At 43.4% G+C, this 21,010-nt stretch overlaps 1 protein-coding gene across 3 annotated transcripts in view; it reads right to left on the reverse strand.

Annotated features, from left to right (window-relative positions):
• The window catches only part of CDH13 (cadherin 13), a 1,069,738-nt gene that overhangs the window by 693,551 nt on the left and 355,177 nt on the right, over window positions 1–21,010 (reverse strand). For all 3 annotated transcript variants that reach the window (XM_063110059.1, XM_063110060.1, XM_063110061.1), the window contains exon 3: window positions 6,149–6,357. In XM_063110059.1, coding sequence (XP_062966129.1) covers window positions 6,149–6,357 — 209 coding nt within the window. The remainder of the gene's footprint in view (window positions 1–6,148; window positions 6,358–21,010) is intronic.

Raw genomic sequence — 21,010 nt, forward strand, 5'->3', positions numbered from 1 at the left:
GAGGGAGAAAATGAGAAAGGAAACAGACTGCATTCCTATATCCCTCATGGAGCTCACGGTTTCATTAGGGAGCCAGACGTTAAACTCCTAAATGAGGAAGTAAATACATAATTACAAATCGAGAAGGCCACACAGGAAAAGAACTATTGCTAGGAGTGACACTGGCGGGGGAGACCCTCCTTTAGAAAAGGGTAGGGGCAGGGAAGGCTCTCGGAGGTGGTGACATTTCAGCAGGTCAAGCCACTTAAAGACGAGAAGGAAACAGACTTGAGGGAAGGCTGCAGAGACCAGCCAGGCAAACCAAGAACGGGCTTTTCAGACATATATAGAGAGAGAGACTTTAGAATTTATTCCAAGGGCCAGATGAGTGATCAGAAAGTGAGGGACCTGTAAGCAGAGGTGTAATCAGATTTGCGTGTGAGAAATAACCCCAGTCTGGGAGCAGGCAAGCCAGATTCAAGCCCATAGCCTGTGACCCCCACAACTTTTCATGAGACACTAGCCCATGGGTGTCTCCTGCTTTGTTCCTGGGGACCCAGCTGTCTCGGCATAGGCATCCAAATTCTACAATTGCTCAGAAGCCAGTAGGTACAGTCTCTTTAGTTTCTAAACTGGAAGTCACAATGAATTCCTACAAGCTCCCTGATGTTACTTCCCAGGATGACTTCATCAGGTTCTTTAACTGAAGCTGGAATTCTTGCGTCCTCTATAGGTGTGCAAGCTACAATTTCTTAGAAAGAAAAAATAAATAAATGGTGTTTTTTAGTTTTATTTTGGCTAGGCTAGAAAATGAAATTGGTGAGTCCCATTTACACAGCAGGTGAGGATATCTCTGCATAAGAAATGAAACACAGAGCTTTTTCATGTAAATCTTTGAGGCCCTGGATATAAGACACACACACACGCACACACACCACTCTGCTGTCTTCTCTCTCATCCTCATCACGTAGTGAGAGATGGCAGATTTGGTGGGGAAAAGTCACGGTTGCATCCGGGCATACCATCCTGAGTCAGGTTCATCATTGCCTTCTGCAGGCTAGAAAACCCTTTTGTGCATGGAAAGTTAACCTCGCCACCCTCCGTAACGATTCCTCAGGGCCTGTCAAAAGAGTAGAGACTCAACTGCTCCCCTGCCTGCTCAGATCTCAGGTGGTCTTCTATAGCCTAGGCAGGTACTAGATTCTGGGAAGCCAATTTAAAATGCAGAAATAGCTTAAGAGTCTTTAATAAACCATTCATTTACAACTGGATTTCACAGATTTGGGCTGTAGGCTTTCCAGGTGAAATGGGGTCACGAGTAGCAGGTAGAGATAACAGCACATCCTTTTATTAAAGAAGAACCAGGCTCTAGTTAACATAGCTAAACTGGGCTTCGTGGTGATTACATCTGTCTTAGAGAATCTATTCTTCCACAACACAGTGATGGGAAATTAGCAACTGTGACGTCTCTCCTGTTGCAGTTACACTGGGAGCCCTGCTGACCTCTCTGAGCACACCATGTCCTTCTTTTCTTTGACTTCACTTTCTCCTGCCCCCAATCTCTGGCTTCTGTCTCATGGCCTCAGTGAAGACACTTAGCTCCCAGTTCCTCATCCTTCCTCTAGAGGTTCAGAAAAAACACCACTGAGGGGATCTGTCACTTGATGCCTGGGGCAGTGCCCAATAGGACAACTCTGTGATGCAGACTCTGTTCTTATCCCTATTTCACAGATGAGGGTCTTGGGGTTCAGAGAGTTGAGTGATTTGCTCAAGGTCACACAATCAGCAAGTGGCAGGGCAGAAATTTGAACCCATTCATATTCAACATCAAAGCCCAAACTCTTACCACTGTGCTGTCCTTCCCCCAATCTATACCCTACAAGACAGTCCCATATTTTCCATCCACTTCTGGACATCTCTATCAAGATGTCCCCAGAAACCTCCAGCTCAACACACTCCAGCCTAACCAGACTTCTTTCCCAGGCACTCCCTTCCTGACTGGTCCACTTCACCTCCATTCTCAGGCGAGAACATTTGGAATCATCCAGATGTGTTGGCTCTTTCTTCTTCAAGTCACATCTTCCTTTTCCTGTCCCCTCCATGGCTACCATGTTGCTCTAACTCATGTCCTCATCTCTTGGCCCAGGGGCCATGTCAACAGCCACCTGGTGGCACAGACTCCTGGTGAGCAAAGCAGCAGAACAGACGATGGGTGTCTAGACAGAGAGGCCAGAATTTCAATCTTATTTCTGTCAATTTCAATTCAGGGGCTCTTGGCCAAGTTCTCACATCTGCAGGGAGGTGTTACATCAGCACCCCCACAGGGAGGCTGGGAAAATTAAGAATGATGCATGCTAAAGCATACATTGAGATGCACACACGTAAGGAAGTTCCATGGAATAGGTTCTCCAAAAATACCGGAAGCCACTACTCTGTTGGCTCTCATCTCTCCCTACCCCAGGAGAGTCCCCTGGATGAATTTCCTGCAAAGAGTATTTTCATCCTGCCTGTTCCCCTGCTCAGGAACCCGCAAAGGTTCCCCACTGCCTGTCCCATCAACTTGTAAGCCCTTCTCCCAGTCTCCAGACACCACCTCCACCCTACCTGCCCTCCTGTTCTCATGCTTCCACTTAGCATTTCCCTTCTGTACCCACCTCCCCTGGCCCTCAGACTAGCCCCTGAGGTGGAGCCCCCTTATCTCTGGGAACTTCAGAGCACCTGACTGAGAACCCAAAGATAAATCATAGCCCAGTTGCACAGCAGCATCACCAACCCCAAAGGGCTGGGCAGAAGTGGGATCAAAGGTGCAAGGAAAAGGGATGTCACGTGGGAGTCACAACTCAAGGGCCAGAATCTGTAGTCAGCCATGGGAAGAGAGGGAGGGAGGGGGGGTCAAGCTGGCTCTGATCATCTGCCATCCTGGGTCGCAGGCCCTGCTTGCCTCTGCTGCAGCTGTGTGTGTGGGTGTTCACTTCTTGCAGGCTTGCTGTGGCCCAGGTGACGAGGACACTCTGCTGGGGACTGAGCCCCAGGTCTGCCACCTGCCAGCCGTGTGACCAGGGCAAGGGACCTGGGACCTCCTCACCCATGAAATGCAGATCATAATAGCGCCAATAACAGCCACCATGGTGTATTGTCATCAGGACGAAAGGGGTGAATTAACCCAGGACAGGGCTTAGCTCACAACATTAGGAGAGCGTCAGTGTTGGCATTGCTGTAGCACCAGCTACAGGATAGCAATTATTGTCCATGTATTGCCTTGTTTAATCCTCATGGAGACCCTAGAAGGTCTATTATCACCCCTATTTCACAGATGACAAAATCTAAACTAAAAGGAAGCTCAGGTGAAACAATCTGCCCAAGGACACATAGCTAAGAAGAGGTCACTACATTGCACAGGTAATTAGACATTTCCCTCATTAGACATTCCTAACTATCCAAATGGACCCATCCATCAAGTCCAGCTCAACCAAACCCCCTCAGGGACAAAAGAGGCCATGCCATGGAGGTTGGGAGTGTGGACTGAGGAGCCAGATCACCTGGGCTCAAGTCTCATTTCCAACCTGTTCCAGATTTGTTGTATGACCTTGGGCAAGTCACTTGCCTCTTTGGGCCTCAGTTGTCCTACCAGTAAAATGGGGATAGAAGCACCTGCCTCATACTTGCTAGGGAGATTAAATGAGTCAGCATTTGCAGCCCATGAGATTGCAGCGCCTGGCACAGTTAGTACTACCTAAGTGTTGGCTGTTCTTACCCATCTAGCTTCCCTGACCTGTCCTTGCTCCAAAGGCACAGAGCACCCGTCACTCTTCCTCCCTGCTTGGCACTCATCACCAACCCCACGTTCTCCCTCCCCGCCAGGCGCCAGGTGCGGGGTGGACGTGCACGCACTGATCTCCCTCGCTAGCAGTCAGCCCGCTCGGCCACACGCAGTAGGGCCTTAAAAAACACCAAGCAAATATCAATTAAAGTCTGTGCTCTCTTCAGAGGGATTCTTTTGTTATCTATTTTGTGTCTTTTTCTTTTTTCTGGGGGGCTTCTTATTATGAACACATCTGGGCATCTGCACAAGGCCTATTTTCAAACCCCATAAAATTGCTGGAGGCAGGAGAAGAATGCCCTGTTCTGCTGGAGTCTGGCAAACTAAATGGCACAGCAGCCTTCGCTGTGCTTCATAAGAAGCAAACAATCACAGCCAAGGTTTGTCAACAATGCGTTCAGACAGCAGCAAATGAGAAATGGCCAGGGCTCAGATGAGTTTTGCCTCTGGAAGCCTCTCACAGGGACCTGAGAGGTAACGCTTCATGGCTGAGTCCCTCTGTCATGAACCCTGGGTCTCCCAGCCCCTCAAGGTGGAGTCTGTCCCGAGAAGTGCCCAGAATCTCTCCTGCTCTCTTTCAAGCAAAATATGATGACGTTGTCTTTTCCTGATGTGAAGATGAGCACCATGGATGGAGATGAACAATGTTCATCTAAATACATTCAGCCCCATAGGGAAGCTGCCTTATGTGGGTCTCTGTGCCATTTACGTGTCCCTGAGAAGCACCATTTGCCACATATCTTTGCAATGTTGTTGCTTTATATACTCGCCAAGTCATTCACATCACACGTTAGTGAGATGCTGCGAAAATGGCTGTGGCTAAGAGAGAAGCTTGCCTTTCTGATGTCAATGGGTTCCACACTGGTATGTATTCACCGGTATCCTGTTTTCTTTGAAAACATAAGTGACATGCTGTGGATTTGTTTTTAGGTTGCAATCTGCCCTTAACTCACAGCTTCACAGATAGGAAGGGAAATTATGGAGTTTGTCCAGTCCAGGCATGGCAAATAGATTCCATCCCTAGAAACATCTCTAAATGATCAATTGATAGCAGGTTCCAGAAACACTGCACTGGGAAGGATGATCGGGTCAAGCCAGGGGTGATTAGCAATATCTGCCATGAGCACAGTGACAGACGAGGATAGCACACTTGCCACTTGGTTGACATCATGCCCGGCTAACCCTCTCGCCTACAGATAAAGAAGTTATATGGCTCTCTCAAGATCGCGCAGACGGCATTGGCAGGAAGGCAATGCTCACATTGCCAGTTGCACTGTCTCTGCTTCCCAGCTGTGTAACCCGTGATCACTCCACCACTGAACGAAATTAGCAGATAAAGCAGGGTTGTGGGAGTGGGGCAGACAGAGAAAGGCAATGAGAACCATGGGCTTTGAGAAATCGAGGATGGCCAGGCAAGCAGGTAGGAGGAAAAGCTAGGCACACCACACTGGGGATGCTGTTATATTGTCATTATTTTGCCGGCATATCTTTCCTTCCTTTCAGCAGGCAGCTAGAGTCTCTGAGCCCCTGGTGAAGGAGGCAGAGTGAGTCAGTTGTAGCAAAAAGTCTCCAAACAACACAATGAGGAAAGCTGAATGGCAGTTTGTGGCATTCCTAAAGCAGTTGCACATGTGTGGGCGGTGCAGGGATCAGCACACATGTGCATGTGGAAAGGAATAGGCACAGTGCTTGGCAAAGAGTGGTGCCAGTGTGACTCTGGCTTGCTGTACTATCTGGAGGGCCATGGCAGTTCTTGGCTACCCAGCACCCACTCCCCTTCCTCTGGTATCAGCACCATAATTCATTTCGAGTAACTGCTCTTCTTTCACTCTCAGTCCACGTGTGCTTAGGTGGGTGGGGCTGACTCCACCTTGGCTTTAGGGAAAGGCTTGTGACCAAGACTTAGCCCGCCAGAGCATCACAACCCAATGGACATAGTGTTCAGCTCGGGGGTGGGCACATGACCTAAGGAGAGCCAGTGAGATTCAATCCCAAGCTGTCATTGGCATTATCTGGAGGAAATGCTCTTTTAGGCAACTGCAGACTGAGAGATGGGGAGGGATATGACAGTCTCAGAGTGAAAATGCAACCACAAGATGGATACGGATCAAAGCTAAAGTCATCTTTTGGGCACCAGTACATAGTCATGCCTGAAGGCTGAGCTGTTCCTGAAATATTTTAGTTACATGAGCTAATCAATTCCTACCGCCCCCTCTCCTTTTCATGTGTTGGATTTCTGTCATTTGCAATAACAAGAACTAAAAGAATCTTGGCCAACATAATAAACTGAAGACAGACAAATCCTAAAGGTCCTTCTTGGGCCCAGCTTATCCCAAACAGCTGTGTTACCTGCAAGGAGCTCTGGATGTCTTTCCCCCCGACAATCACGAGTTCTGCCATGTCTTCTGCATGTGGAGTCCTCGCATGGACGAACAGAGTCCTGCCCACTGCAGTTATGTTTCTCAGGGCAACTAAGCCGCCGTTGCTGTTCACCTTGAAGTATGGGCTTGAGACCTCATAGCGCAGCTTATTATTTCCCTTACAGTCACTGAAGGTCACTGGAAAAAAAGCAAACAAAAACAGAGAGCATGAGTAGGTTGGGCAGCTCAGTCCCTGAGATATCTCTGACTCGTTAAAGGTGGATCACCTCACTGCTTCCCATCCTAAGTCTACAGACGCTGCCTCTATCCCACAGCAAGCCCCTGGTACCCAGGGGACATTGATTGTGCTGAAGGACTTCACTCAATCAAGATGCATCCTTGATCACCTCCCACATTCTAGGCAGGTGCTAAGCACTGAGAATGCAAAGACAAACAGGACAGGGTTGTACCCTCGAGTGTAGTGGGTGGCATGAATGTCAGATGTGGCAGAGTGACGTTTGAGGAAAGTGATCTGATCCTGGTAGGTACGAGTTGCTGGGGCTGACCCACAGCGTGCTTGGTAGCACTGAGGACAGCTTCACTATGACAATGTTTGAGCTGGGTCTTAAAGATGGGCAGGAGACTACAAGACCCTAAGAGGGCAGAGGACATTCTAAATATTTAAAGGCATGGGGGTGGGGGGTAAATAATAAAATGGATTCAGGGAAAGAGAACTAACTTGTGTGCTTGGATTGGAGGCAGATTTGAAATGGGGCAGGGATGTTGGGGATATGGAAGTAGAGGCTGGACATGAAGCTGTGAATATCTTTTGGAGACCAACTGAGAAATCAAGTAAGTCAGGGTGCTTCCCAGTAGCCTTGGACTATTCTTAGTGTGTAGAGGGTCAAGATCAGATGTGTGTTCTGGTTCCAGGAGAGCAATGCTTCCCAAGGCTGCGGCACATCAGAATCACATGGGGATCTTTTTAAAAACCCAGAGGACCCAATCCAAAGATGGTAGTTTACTAGATCTGGGTTGTAGAGAATGGTTTAAAGAAGGGCAAGAAGGGAAGTCAAGAAAACCAGCTAGTCGAGTGTTGTAACAATGACGCCTGGAGAGGAAGATAGTGGTGGCCGTGATAAGGGGAGGGCGTGGATGTGAGCGGAGTTTCTAACAGTGGAATGGCTTAGTCGTGTGTGGGAAGGAATAGGGGAAATCAGCACCCCGGGAGGAACCACACGGAGCATGGGGCATCGCCACGGCGCAGTTGTGAGCACTGATCATGCTCCTCTCCATGGCGCTTCGGTACCTGGCACACAATTCTATTGTTACGGGAATCTCAACCCATTGTGTGCACACGTGTGTGCCTGTCCACTTTCCACTGCAGATGTGGAAGCCCTTGTGAGTCAATACAGAATTGTGCTACTTGCCATCCCCCAAAACATAGAATCATACTCGTACTTCTTGCTCTCAGTGCTCTGCTGACAGGCTTGCTTATTCAGTAAGCCTTTAACCGAAGCATGACATAGATACAGAAAAGTGTGTATATTAGAACATACAACTGGGTGAATTTTCACGAAGCGGGCACATCCGTGTACCCTGCACCCAGACCACGACACCAAACGTTGCCAGCCCTCTCCCTTCCTGAGTAAAATTCATACCCTCCTCCTCAGAATCTACACTATTCTGACTTCTAATACCATGGTCTAGTTTCACCTGCATTTGTACTTCATACGAATGGAATCACACAGCATACACTCTTTTGTGTTTGGCTTCTTTCATTCAATATCACATTTTGTGAGTTTCATCATGTGGCTGCAAGTCATGGTAGTTTATTCTAATCACTACACAGTAATTACTACAGTATCTGCTTATTATATTAATACTGATCACTATACAGTATTCTATGATGTGGCTATACTAACTTTATCTATTCTGCTGCCAATGGGCACCTGGACTATTTCCAGTTTGGGGCTCTTAAAATATTGCTACTAGAAACTTTCTTGCATGCATCTTTTGGTGACAACATCGACTTAGGTCTTAGTACACTGTTAAAGTCATATGACTATCTGATGAAGTAAGCTGACCTTTCTATTCTGGGAAGATGATGCCTGTGATCATTTTAGCTGATAATAATGGCTAATGTGGACGGAGCACTTTCAACATGCGAGGCTCAGAGCTAAGCATTTTACATACATTGTCCTATTTAATCTTTACAATGGCAAAATGAGACACGATTTTGATCCCCTCCCTCCAGTTTGTAGATAAGGTAACTGAGGCTTGGAGATGGCAGTTGGTGCCCAACACTCTGTTTGTAAATGTTGGGCCAGGACCTGAACCCTGGTCCATTTGTAGTTCACCACTACACGTTCTCAAGGAACACAGCACCTTACGTCGAACACAGCCCTCCTGAAATCCTATCCGAATCTGAATACGGCAGTCCCGCCTCATCTGTGGTTTTGTTTATTGTGGTTTCAGTTACATGTGGTCAAGCGTGATCCAAAAATATTAAATAAAAAATTCCAGAAAGAATTTATAAGTTGTAAATTGTGTGCCATCATGAGTATTGTTATAATTGTTCTATCTTATTAGGAGTTATTGTTAATCTCTTACTGTTCCTCATTTATAAATTAAACTTCATGATAGGTATGTATGTACAGGAAAAAACATAGGATATGTAGGGTTCAGTACTTCTGGTGGTTTCAGGCATCCGGTGGGGGGTCTTGGGTCACATCGCCTGCTGATAAGAGGGGACTATTGTTAGGGTTCTGGAGCCCTAACACAGGATGACTAAAAGGCTGAGCCATGCAGTGCACTCCAGGACTGAGCGGGAACTTGGGAGCAGGAAGGAACAGGGCACTCATTATATCTCATTGTAACACCAGCATGTAGCTCTCTTCCTTCCTTCCTCCCTTTCTTTCTTCCTTCCTTCTCTCCTTCCTCCCATAAATATTTAGTGAAAACCTACATTATGTTACTTGCTGGTGTTATAATGTTGGACAGTCCCCAGCTTAAAGTCTAGTGGTGGGAGAGACGGACAATTACTTTAATATTGTTATGAGTAATAGGAGACCTGTTTTAGGCAGATAGAACCACAATATGTGCAAAGGTCCTGTGGCATCCAGGGAACTGGAAATTAGCCAGTGAGACTGACACAGAGAGAAGGGAGAAAGCAAGGAGCAAGGATGGAGAACAGCTGGGCCCAAGCAGTGTGTGGTCCTGAAGGCCTCACAAAGTCTTGCTTTCTGAAGGAAGCTTTGGACTTTCCCAATTCATCTATAGGACCGACTTGCCTGCACCCAAGTCTCACACAACTATGGCTCGTCATTGCAAAATAATGCTTAGCACTCAAGGTCCTCCATGTCTAGGCTGTCTGTCAGCCTCCCCTCTGGCCTCGACCTCCATTCCATGCCTTCCACCTCACCCACATCTGCACCTCCCTATGCCTACCACGCCACCACGTTGCTTATATCACTCCTTCTCTGCAGACAGTGCTTCCCTCCTTCTTCATGCTGTTAACCCTTAATTCTTCTTCAAGATTCAGCTCAAGTAACTTCTCCGAACACTCTGTTTGTGTTTCCAGAGTTTCCTGAACATAGGGCCCTTTATATCATGTTATATCAATGAGTCTTCTTTGTGTATCTGTTCTCTCCACCAGAACCAGGAGCAGAAATCACATCTCATTCTTTTATTCATCTCTACCTCTCCAGCAATGAACAGAATGCTCTTTTATACAGGAGTCCATCAATAACTATCCTACTTAATTTGATTACTCTCCAGGGCAAAATGATGTGTTGGTGATGGGTTGGTGATGCTCTCCCATGCTGTGAGCAGGAGAGGCTGCAGGCAAAGCTGGGAATACAGAACAAAGGCCTCTAGTGACCTTTTGACTTGGTTGAGCCCAGCAATGAAGATGGTGTAGGAAATGAAGGTCACACCTGTGGTCTCCCTTTAGCAACCTGGCTCTGTGTTCATCCATTTATGATAGCAACCAGCCTCCCAAGTTTAGCTAGGACTTAGCTCATTGGTGCAGTCAGGGGCAGTGCCTTATCTTTCTCCATAATCTCAATAAAGCTTTGCACAGCCCAAAGCATGGCTGGAATCAAGTGTATTTGGAATAAATGCTTGTTTGCACAAATAGCAGTAATGACACCTACTGTTTATTGAGTGGCTCCTGAGTGCCAGGCTCTGTGTCAATTGAACATGCCACACCTTCCATTAGCCTCGCAGCACTTCTAATCTATCAGCACCGCACTCTCCCGAGTGAGCCACGGGCCGGCCCAGCACTTCTAATCTATAGCAGCCTTCTTCAGCTCTTGCTTTTTTATCGCTGACTCCTCTAAGGAGCATCTTTAGGATTTTTTTCCTAATTGCCACCACTCCCATGCAATTTTAATATCATGGATATACTTATATCTGTTTATGTACTGCATGTATATCTGTACTTTTTTATGTAAAATTTTTGCCCCTCCACCCAAGAACCTATTTCACCCTTTGGGGGCATATAGCCCCACTGAGAATGCAGAGTCTGTAATATATAACTATCATTTTCCATTTTACGGGAGAAGAGACTGAGCCTCAGAGAAATTGACTAACTTGTTCAAGGCTACACATACAGAATGGGACAGAGCAAAACCCTTCTCCCAATCTGATCTGCCTGCCCAAGGCGTGTCCACTGTCTAGGAACAGATGAATGAGAGGAGAAAGAGCAGTTGTCCCATCCCGATCCCCTTGGGCATCTCACAAATCCCTTTTGGGCCATCAGAGAAATCAGGTGACAGCATACGGAGGGACCAAATCTACATTCAGAACCTGCTACTTTATAGACATTCAAAACATGCTAATACCCTTCCCAACTGCTAAATGAAATAGCTAAGCATTGCATAATTAGGTCTTTGTTTCTTTTCAATACCACTTACCTACTCAGGAGCAGGTGCTTTAGACCATGGTCCTTTCTCAAGGCTGGCTATCTATTAAATCACCAGGGGAACGTTAAAAAAAAAATAGCAATACCTGCCCCCACTCCCTGCTGAGATTATGCTATAACGGGCTGGGTTGGAGTCTGTGCACTAGTATCTCTTAAAAGCTCCCCAGATGAATCTAATGTAGCCAGAGCTGAGGACCAGGATCTTCGATAATAAATTGCATCTTGAGATGCCAAGTTTCCACATTTCCCAGCCACGCCTGGAACAGAGTGAAGGTTGGGGACCTAGCATGCCAGGAACTGCTATTCTCATGCCCTAAGAAAGGGCAGTTTTAATAGATTTTGAAGCCATTTTCTACTCCTGGCTCATGTGTAAAGCCCTGTGACCCTGGGCAAACCACCCATATTCTTTTGTCTTCAGTGTCTTCATCTGTAAAGTGGGCTACTAATAGTACCTTCCTCATAGGTACTATGTTCCATATGGCCTGCATAAACAAGACACCAAGCACAGCCTCCATGCATAAAGACAAGACACAGATTGGTGCTCCATGAATAAGAATTACCACCATTCTTCCTATAAATTCTAGGCATTTTTTTTTTTTTCCTGCACAGCTTCCTTCTTCCAGATGGTTTTCTGCCTGCTCCTGTGTCCTTCCCCTTCTTTCTAGTCGGGTACCCTTGCTTCAGCCTGTCTTGCTGTTACCATGGGGATGGTTACTACAGGCGTCACTGCTAAGGCAAAGGGGTCGATGATTCTGATCTGCCCATGCCCATCTTTGAATGCTCTCCCTTTTCTTGGTGAAGCCCTGTCTCACATGAGCAGTTGCAAAAGAAAAATGACATTAAAAGAGTGAAATTATAGTGCCCTGCTCGTAGTAATTCAACAAAGGTTTGCTTAATATTCTCCAAACAGATTGTAAAGATAACATCATGCAAACCTAAAGTAGATCTTTTTTTCTAAATCAATGACCCTACACTGTGAGCTTTACTTTCATAATTGCAATGAATCCTCACATCATCAATTTGAGGCAGGTACTTTTTGTCTCTCTGGAAATGGAGACTTCGTGTGGTTGAATGAGTTACCTAAGACCACACAGCTGGTATGTGTACAGAGGTAAAACCCAAACCCAAGGTGTCCAGCCTCATGACATCACCATAGCTTCACACCCAGTCTATTATTTCCCTGGTATTGTTCTTTTAATTGACTTACTTTCTTGATTGTAAAGTTATTTGAAGATAATCTTTATAATGTATGTTGAATATGCCAGATGTATTTTTTCTGATACCTGTTAAAATAATTCTAAAGAGTCAAATTTAAAAAAAAAGAAAGTTTGTCCTTGTATCCATGAAAACCCTCACAGGGCTGCTTTTTGCACCCTCCAGAAATGCTGGCCTGGGCTACATTCCTCTCTGCCTATCCCTCATTTAGACAGATCCACACCTGGCTCCACCCTACTCAGGTTTATAATATAGGAGGGCTCTAATATCCAAATATCTGAAATGAAATAATATATCTAATATAAATAATGAAGGCTTGATAAAGACACAAACCCTAGAAAAGGCACAAATCCAGATCACTTCTATGGTAACACACTGGTAACATCTAAATGACAGATCTGACAAATATAAAGAACAGTTCATCGAAAGAGAAATAATTCACCACTCTTTTTATATTCTTTATCTTCTTCTTCTACCTGGAGGAAAAAGAAAAAAAAAAAAAAAAAAAAACCAGACTCTACTTTTCCACCGATCATAATCTCACCTTAAATTCCCTATTAAAGAGTGCAGCTGATACCATCAGCCTACATCACTGCCTCATTGTACTAACATTGTCGACACCATCAAAATGTCAGTGATCCTCAAACTTTTAAATAGAGATCGAGACAGTGCATGTTTCAAGGCTCAGAGTTCACAGAACATATTTAAGGATGAAATTGAATAGTTTGTCTATTTTAAAAAGTTTGTTTCTATAGAGACAACCTCCTAAGTAGCTCAAAATGACATCACGTGGATAACTGAAAGAAAAAATTCTAATAAACAATTAAACTTGTGAACAAATATTCCAGACCTCTATCTGAGGGGGAAAATGAACTATCTGTACTATTCTGAACCTACAAATCATTCCCCACATAGTTTATCACAGTGGCATTTAAAATAGCTTCTAGAAAGAAAAAAATGATACCTATAATACACTGTACATGGGGAACAATCGCATAGCATCATTCTTTGAGATAATCTTTGAACACCCCGGGAGAAGAGAGGGGGAAGTGAACGCTCCCCACCTGGGGGCAGATGCAAATTAGCAGAGTGGCACCACTCAGAGATTCAATTATGCTTTCAGCGGGTTTCCACTCAAAATGTCCTCTGGGCTTAATGCAAATGTCACAAAAAGACAAACTTTTGCTGGGAGACAAAATCACAATTGAAATGGGAAGTTTGGCGTGTGCATTAAGGGGCTTAATCTTCCCAACCTTGATTTTATGCTTTTCTATGTCTTTCTCTTGCATGTGATTCTAAGGAATGAAAATCCAAAAGGCATAGATTTCTTACCATTTAGAAATATGCAGGGGAACAAATGAAGCTGCATTACGATACCAGACAATATGAAAATGCAGATGGATTTAAATGTATCCACAAAATATAGAACGGTCTTTCTCTCTATGAACTAAGATATAGATTTTGTGTTACTCTTATAAGTTCATTAGCGTCACTGTGTGATCCATACACTCACGTCTTAGAAGAATGGTCCTAACAGTTATATGCATTTGTAGAGACTTGCAAATAAGTCTGTGCTTAAGTTATAGACCCTCTAAGAGTTGGTAGTTGGACTCTGCTTGTACACTTGTGCACGGATGTGTGTCAATCAGTAGGACTGTAGGCTCTGAATCAGTCATCCTACAAGTTGTAGCCCTCCCACAGACAGACGTGCATGGATCCACTTCCAGGATCTCTATACCCACACACAAGAGAATGACTTTGTTTCAATGGTGCACTGGTAATAGAAAAAGACCTGATTAGTAGCATTTGCCAGTTTCTGTGGTGCAAATACTCTACATAGTGCTGATTTCAAAGTACCACTGTGCCTTCAATTGGCTTGTAAATTTTCTAAAATCTTAATCGGCTCTCAGGAGCACTACCCATCTCCAGCACATGACAGAGATTAGGCCCTGCCCCTATATAGCAGAATGTGAATTGTTCTCTTAGACTAGCTTGGACCAGCTATCCTAGTACTTCTTGCCTAGTTAGAAAAACAGAAGACAGAATTCAATTGTTGCATAAGCGTGAAGGGTCTGCATATTGTTTGATCTGCAAAGTATTTGCTGGGGTGTGGGAAGCAATGTCTTTCTCACAATTAAAGTAGCATTTAGTGTCCATACTACCCAAAGTGATATACAAATTTAATGCAATCCCCATCAAAATTCCAATGTCATTTTTCTCAGAAATGGAAAAAACTATCCAGACATTTATATGGAATAACAAAAGACCGTGCATGGCCAAAGCAATGCTGAGCAAAAAAAAATAAATCTGGAGGCATAACACTACCTGACTTTAAACTATACTACAAAGCTATAATTACCAAAACAGTATGGTACTGGCATAAAAACAGACACACTGATCAATGGAATAGAATAGAGAATCCAGAAATCAACCCACACACCTACAGCCATCTGATCTTTGACAAAGGCACCAAGCCTATACACTGGGGAAGAGACTGCCTCTTTAGCAAATGGTGCTGGGAGAACTGGATATCCATATGCAGGAGAATGAAACTAGACCCATACCTTTCACCATACACTAAAGTCAACTCAAAATGGATTAAAGAATTAAATATACACCCTGAAACAATAAAACTTCTTAAAGAAAACATAGGAGAGACACTTCAGGAAATAGGACTGGACACAGACTTCTTGAATACAACCCCAAAAGCACGGGCAACCAAAGGAAAAATAAACAAATGGGATTACATCAAACTAAAGAGCTTCTGCACAGCAAAAGAAATAATTAACAGAGTTAAAAGACAACCAACAGAGTGGGAGAAAATATTTGCAAAATATACATCTGACAAAGGATTAATATCCAGAATATACAAGGAACTCAAACAACTTTACAAGAAAAAAACAAGCAACCCAATTAAAAAATGGGCAAAAAAGCTAAATAGGCATTTCTCTAAGGAAGATATCCAAATGGCCAACAGACATATGAAAAAATGCTCAACATCACTCAGCATCCGGGAAATGCAAATCAAAACTACACTTAGATACCATCTCACCCCAGTTAGGATGGCTAAAATCCAAAAGACTCTGAACGATAAATGCTGGCGAGGTTGCGGAGAAAAAGGAACTCTCATACATTGTTGGTGGGACTGCAAAATGGTGCAGCCTCTATGGAAAATGGTATGGAAGTTCCTCAAACAATTGCAGATAGATCTGCCATATGACCCAGCTATCCCACTGCTGGGAATATACCCAGAGGAATGGAAATCATCAAGTCAAAAGTATACCTGTTCCCCAATGTTCATTGCAGCACTCTTTACAATAGCCAAGAGTTGGAACCAGCCCAAATGTCCATCCTCGGATGAGTGGATACGGAAAATGTGGTATATCTACACAATGGAATACTACTCAGCTATAAAAGCGAATGAAAAATTGCCATTTGCAACAACATGGATGGACCTTGAGAGAATTATATTAAGTGAAAGAAGTCAGGCACAGAAAGAGAAATACCACATGTTCTCACTTATTGGTGGGAGCTAAAAATAAATAAATAAATTCACACACACACACACACACACACACACACACACACAAACGGGGTGGGGGAAGAAGACATAACAACTACAATTCCTTGAAGTTGATAGGACAAGCAAACAGAAAGGACATTGTCGGGAGGGAGGGGCGAAAGCGAGGAGGGAGGGAGGTATCGGTAATGGGCCACAATAATCAACCACATTGTATATCGATAGAATAAAATTAAGAAAAAATAAAAACTAAAAAAAAAAAATAAAGTAGCATTTAGTTCAGAAGGATCAGATGGTCACTCCCTAGGATACAGACCATCAGTTAATTGCTTTTCACATCCTTCAGTATCCCACTGGTATCCAAAGGCACCAACTTCCTTTTAAGAACTTACAAGGCTTAGTCCAGAGGTTCTTTGGACCTGCCCAAACGGCAGAAACAGAAAGCATTTCCTTTGGTTGCCCTGAATGCTTTCATTTCTCAACCATTCTAATCAATCAAGCTTTCATTAACATATGTTCAGTCCCACCCTGTTGGGTCAGATCCATGGGTGATATAAGAGGCACATGCTCCAGCCTCGATTCATTCTACTCTGCTGATTCCTGAACACATTGGACTGTATCCTCTGCTCCATGTTTGGCCCAGAGTGAGCACTGATATCTACAGAGCTTCTGTAAGGCTGTGGTAGTGTTCCTAACCATGACCGATTAACCCAGGAGTGGATTTCACCTCCAAAGTCTTTGCAGGTTTGATAGATGTAGAATAGACATAAAACAGTCTTAATTCCATCTCATGCGCCAATTCCAACTTTGATAAAATAGAGTTTCAATTCCATCTTGTCAGCTGAAGATATCCTAATGAGTGATACACTCAGGTGATCTTCCGCAGAAACCCATTTTTGCCATGTAACCCTAAGGGCTTCCCTTTGGAAAAAGATAGGGCCCACGTCTGCTTTCAGGAGATTTTCTCTGCCTACCATTAAAAACTTAACTTTTAGTTCTGAATCTATTACTTTCTGTCAAAGTCTTATATTTTTCCTCTTGCTATGGATTCTTTAAAACAGGGCAGTTTGTTTTCTGATAGAATACTGTGCATCGTCTATCCCATGGTAGTTATAATCACTATGAATTTGTATTTCAAATTGGAGTTACTTTATATATAGCATAGCACCTGATATGGTGAACACTCAACCCTGTTTGTTGAATGAATAAATAGCAGAACTGCAACGTGGCTGCTAAGCAGATTTGAAACTCCCCAAACAAAACTAAGAATGATGGCACAAACTCATGCGAAAATTTGAGCAAGTCGATTTCAAAGTCACCCGTTCAGCAAAACAGAAATCACAGATTCAGCAAATTTGAGAATCTCCAAGTCTCAAATTTACAGAGAGCCCCTCTTGGTGTTTTCAAATTGCTAGCACATGTCTCTCACAAAGCCCTTAGTTCTTGATACATATAGTAATTATGTGCACACATGTCCCTTTCTATGAGCATCTCTAGGGTAAGTGAATGGGAGGAGAGATTTGTTCCACTATAACTTTAAGGGTATTTGGCCTCGCAGTTGGAGTTGTCTGAAGACGTGCGACAGTGTCCTCGCTGAGCCTGATTGTGTCTAATGCCCTGGAAGTCTTGTGACTTCTCATGTGTCTCTCTTCTGCGTGAGGAGATATACCCGGTGAGGAAAGGCCATATAGGGAGGAAAAGTTCTGTATGAACATCTAGAGAGAGATGCAGAACCAGAAAGATGGGGAGTAGAATACAATATTGGTTTCCTAGTCCAACCCCAGGGATCCATAGTTCAGGGAGAGAGAAAACTGTAAATAAATACATAAGCTCAGAGATTCACAAATCATAGGACACTGAGGTCTTCTCAAGCACCATTACTTTGGTTCCTAATAACACTGTGATGGTGAGTGGCAGCTTAGCCCCATTTCTGAGTAGAATACAACATGGCTTGGCTCCAGGGTAGAGAACACTAAAGCAGCAGTGGGGTCTGTTGGCATCTTGAGGGGTTCATGGCTCTGGGATCCTGGAGATGGACTTTTCCCACAGAGGGCAGTAAGGAGGCATTTCCTGCAAGGGCTTCCCAGGGATGTTAATCAATAAAGAGGCCAGAAGGAGAGGACATGGAAGAAGATTTGTGAGTTCATGTGACAGATTCCCTAAGATTTTCCAAAAATAACTGGAATAAAAGCCCAAGGAGGAGGGTGGGTTGAGGTTCTATAATTGTACAGGTGTGGGGCTGTAAGCCACCACAATGCAAATATTAATATTAACATAACCTCATATTTGTTCAAGTATTAGAAAAGCCTAAAGAAATTCAGGTCACCATTTGGAATGTCTAGTTCTTTCTGGATGAAATAACTTGCTTGTCCCTGGATACTTAGATGTGAAATCTATATGATTGTTCAGCAGGAATGTTGTAGAAGAGATTCTAGCATTAGATGATGTCTCTTACAATTGGGAAATTCTATTATTCTAAGGCTCAACATATTCACCCATTAACCCCTTAAAAACATCATTTGTTAACTTACAATGTGCAAGACAGTAGGCAGTAAGGGATAAATGTCAACATAGAGAGGAATAAGGGGTATTAGTTTCCTTCATGATATTTAGAGTCTAAAAGGTTGAACCCCACAATTATTGAAGGGCTGCCATGTTGAAGGATCAGTGTTCCATGTTTTTCATTGGGTCAAAGGCCAAACAAACACCAAATGGTGGAAATTACAAGCAGACAAATTGTAGTTCAATATAATAAATTATTTTTAGCAGTGAGAGAAAGTCAAATAATGAGCAGACTCATTATTACCAGAAGCATCCAAGGATAGGGATTATCAACAGGTATATCTCATCTTACCAATGAATTGAACTCTCTAAAAATTGCTTAGGAATCAAATTTCTGTATAATTTTTCTATATTTTATTATAAAATTAATGTGTTTTTCTAGGCAATGTTTTGGCCTTAAGGCATAATACAATCATATTTAAGAATGCATCAACATATTAAAACATATTTAAAGGAAAATTATAACTTTTCAGGTAAATATTGGTACTAATCCATAAACCAAATAGTAAAAATATACAAATCACATGGGTGAATTTTTAAATTGGCTATGAGAGTTTGACGATCTCTCATAGTAATGTAATAATAAGCATCATTAATTTAGCAAAACTGAACTTCATGGATCTAAAGATCCCACAGTGTTGATTTAACCTCTTCCCTAGAACTCTAAGCAGGACAGTAAACTGTTTTTTCTAGGCTCCTGCAGAAGCTGTTGGATTTTAGAAGGAATGACAATGACTTGGAGATGAAGGTAAGTAGGAATGCAGGAGAGATAATAACCCAACATTTGGAAATAAATAAAAATGTTCAAGATGAGAAAACAAATAAAAAACATCCTGCAAAATGCATCTTCAGGGAATGTGTATTGACTCAGCTTTCCAATTTATAAATATTGAAATAGCCGTATGTAGTGCTGTAATGAATACAGAAGACGCAGTCTCATCTCCTAAAGAACTCACAATCTATGATCTAAAGCAGTTCGCAGTTAATCATCAGTAAAACATTCAAACCTGGAAGAGGAAGGTGGGTTCTGGGAGAGGAGAAACAAAACATCAAGCTTTTAACAAAATAAGGGATACAGTAGATATTCAGTAACTCATAGCCCATCACCCCAATCTTCATAATATGGTATTTCCACCATTTTATAGAAGGGGAGATGAGGAAGGCTTGGAGGGACTGAGTTATCTGTGGTGCAAAGGTTAGTGACAGCGCTGGGATTCAAACTCAGGTTCACCACATGTCAAAGACCAAGCTTTCCACCCCACCACTGTGTCCTCTAATAACCATGTTTATAAACGTCCAAGAATTAGTGAGTGAAAAAGAGGCGAGTTTTCTACGTAAAATTTAACAAACAAATCTTTGCTGGGTTGGTCAACTTACTCGATCAACAGAAATGGACAAATTGGCTGGGTATCAAAATTATAAAACACCAAGCTTTGGTTTATGACTTAGCTGAGGACACTAGCAAGACATCGCTCACAGTAATTCCACACTAGTTCAGCTGGTGGAAATGGTGGTGGCAACACAGGGCATCCGTTCACATGAACACACATCAGGGATTTCCCTAGATTTCAAGTCACTGTGTGAAACTGTAATGATGATGGGCTTTCATACTTGACATCTATCTTCTATAATAGTTACCATTTATGGAGCATTTTCTATATGCCAGGCAGTGGGGTAAACACTATTTAACAGTATTTATTATTTATTAAACATTATTTATTTTAATTTTCTAGCAGTCCCACGTGTCTTATAAATGAGGCTCAGAGAGATTTTTAAAAAAATTCTTAACACATCTATAAGTAGGGCAGGGGGAACGCTGCTTTGTACATCTGTTGTAGGATCCTGTCCCGGGTCCCAGGGGAAGCAGCAGAGAGTGAATTCTTCCAGAAGGTAGAACCCAAAGTGAAAGCTAGAAGGAGCACATGGCTTAACAGGGAGCTAAACAGCCTGTGTCCAGAGCTAAAAGAGGCATCAAAAATGGAGTTGAGTAGAATCTGGAAGTGATTAAATCCATCAGGGGAAACCCAGAGAGCAGAAGTCAGAAGACCCTGTGGGTCAAAGCTCAGGGAACACTTAAGCCCTGAAGAGAGGCAAGGAAATGCATAAATTGGGCCCGAACAGATCTCTGTGTGGCCCCAGAACACCTAAACATGGTCACGAGCTTGTATTAGTATGGATTCTCTAAAGGCTGGAATAAAAGGTAAGTGCAGAATTTGTTATTATTGATCTATCTATAACTTTTATCGAAGATAAAAGCTGAGATTTGGACTTATTGCAGACCCACGCCCTGCTGTTCAACTACAACATCATCACAAGTTCCAGGTCACAGTAAACAAACATCATGGGGGAGAAAAAACAGCACAGAAGTTTGATCCACGGTCTTCAGAATGTCAAGTCTGGATTTCACAAGTTACGGATGATCAGTAGCCAGTGTGTGGATGGGCATCTTCTGTATAAAAAATCCAAAGACATTTCAAACATTGCACCCTTCATCCCCCATGGATACCAAGAACACTTCTATGCAGAGATGGCCTTGTGCTACGTGGATTCCAGAAGAGGGTCTAGAAATGTTTCCAGAAGATGAAGTAGTGTCTAAGGCTCAAGTACGCCATCTAAGGCAACAACGG

This window comes from Cynocephalus volans, chromosome 10, assembly GCF_027409185.1.
Source record: "Cynocephalus volans isolate mCynVol1 chromosome 10, mCynVol1.pri, whole genome shotgun sequence".
Classification (NCBI taxonomy): Eukaryota; Metazoa; Chordata; class Mammalia; order Dermoptera; family Cynocephalidae; genus Cynocephalus; species Cynocephalus volans.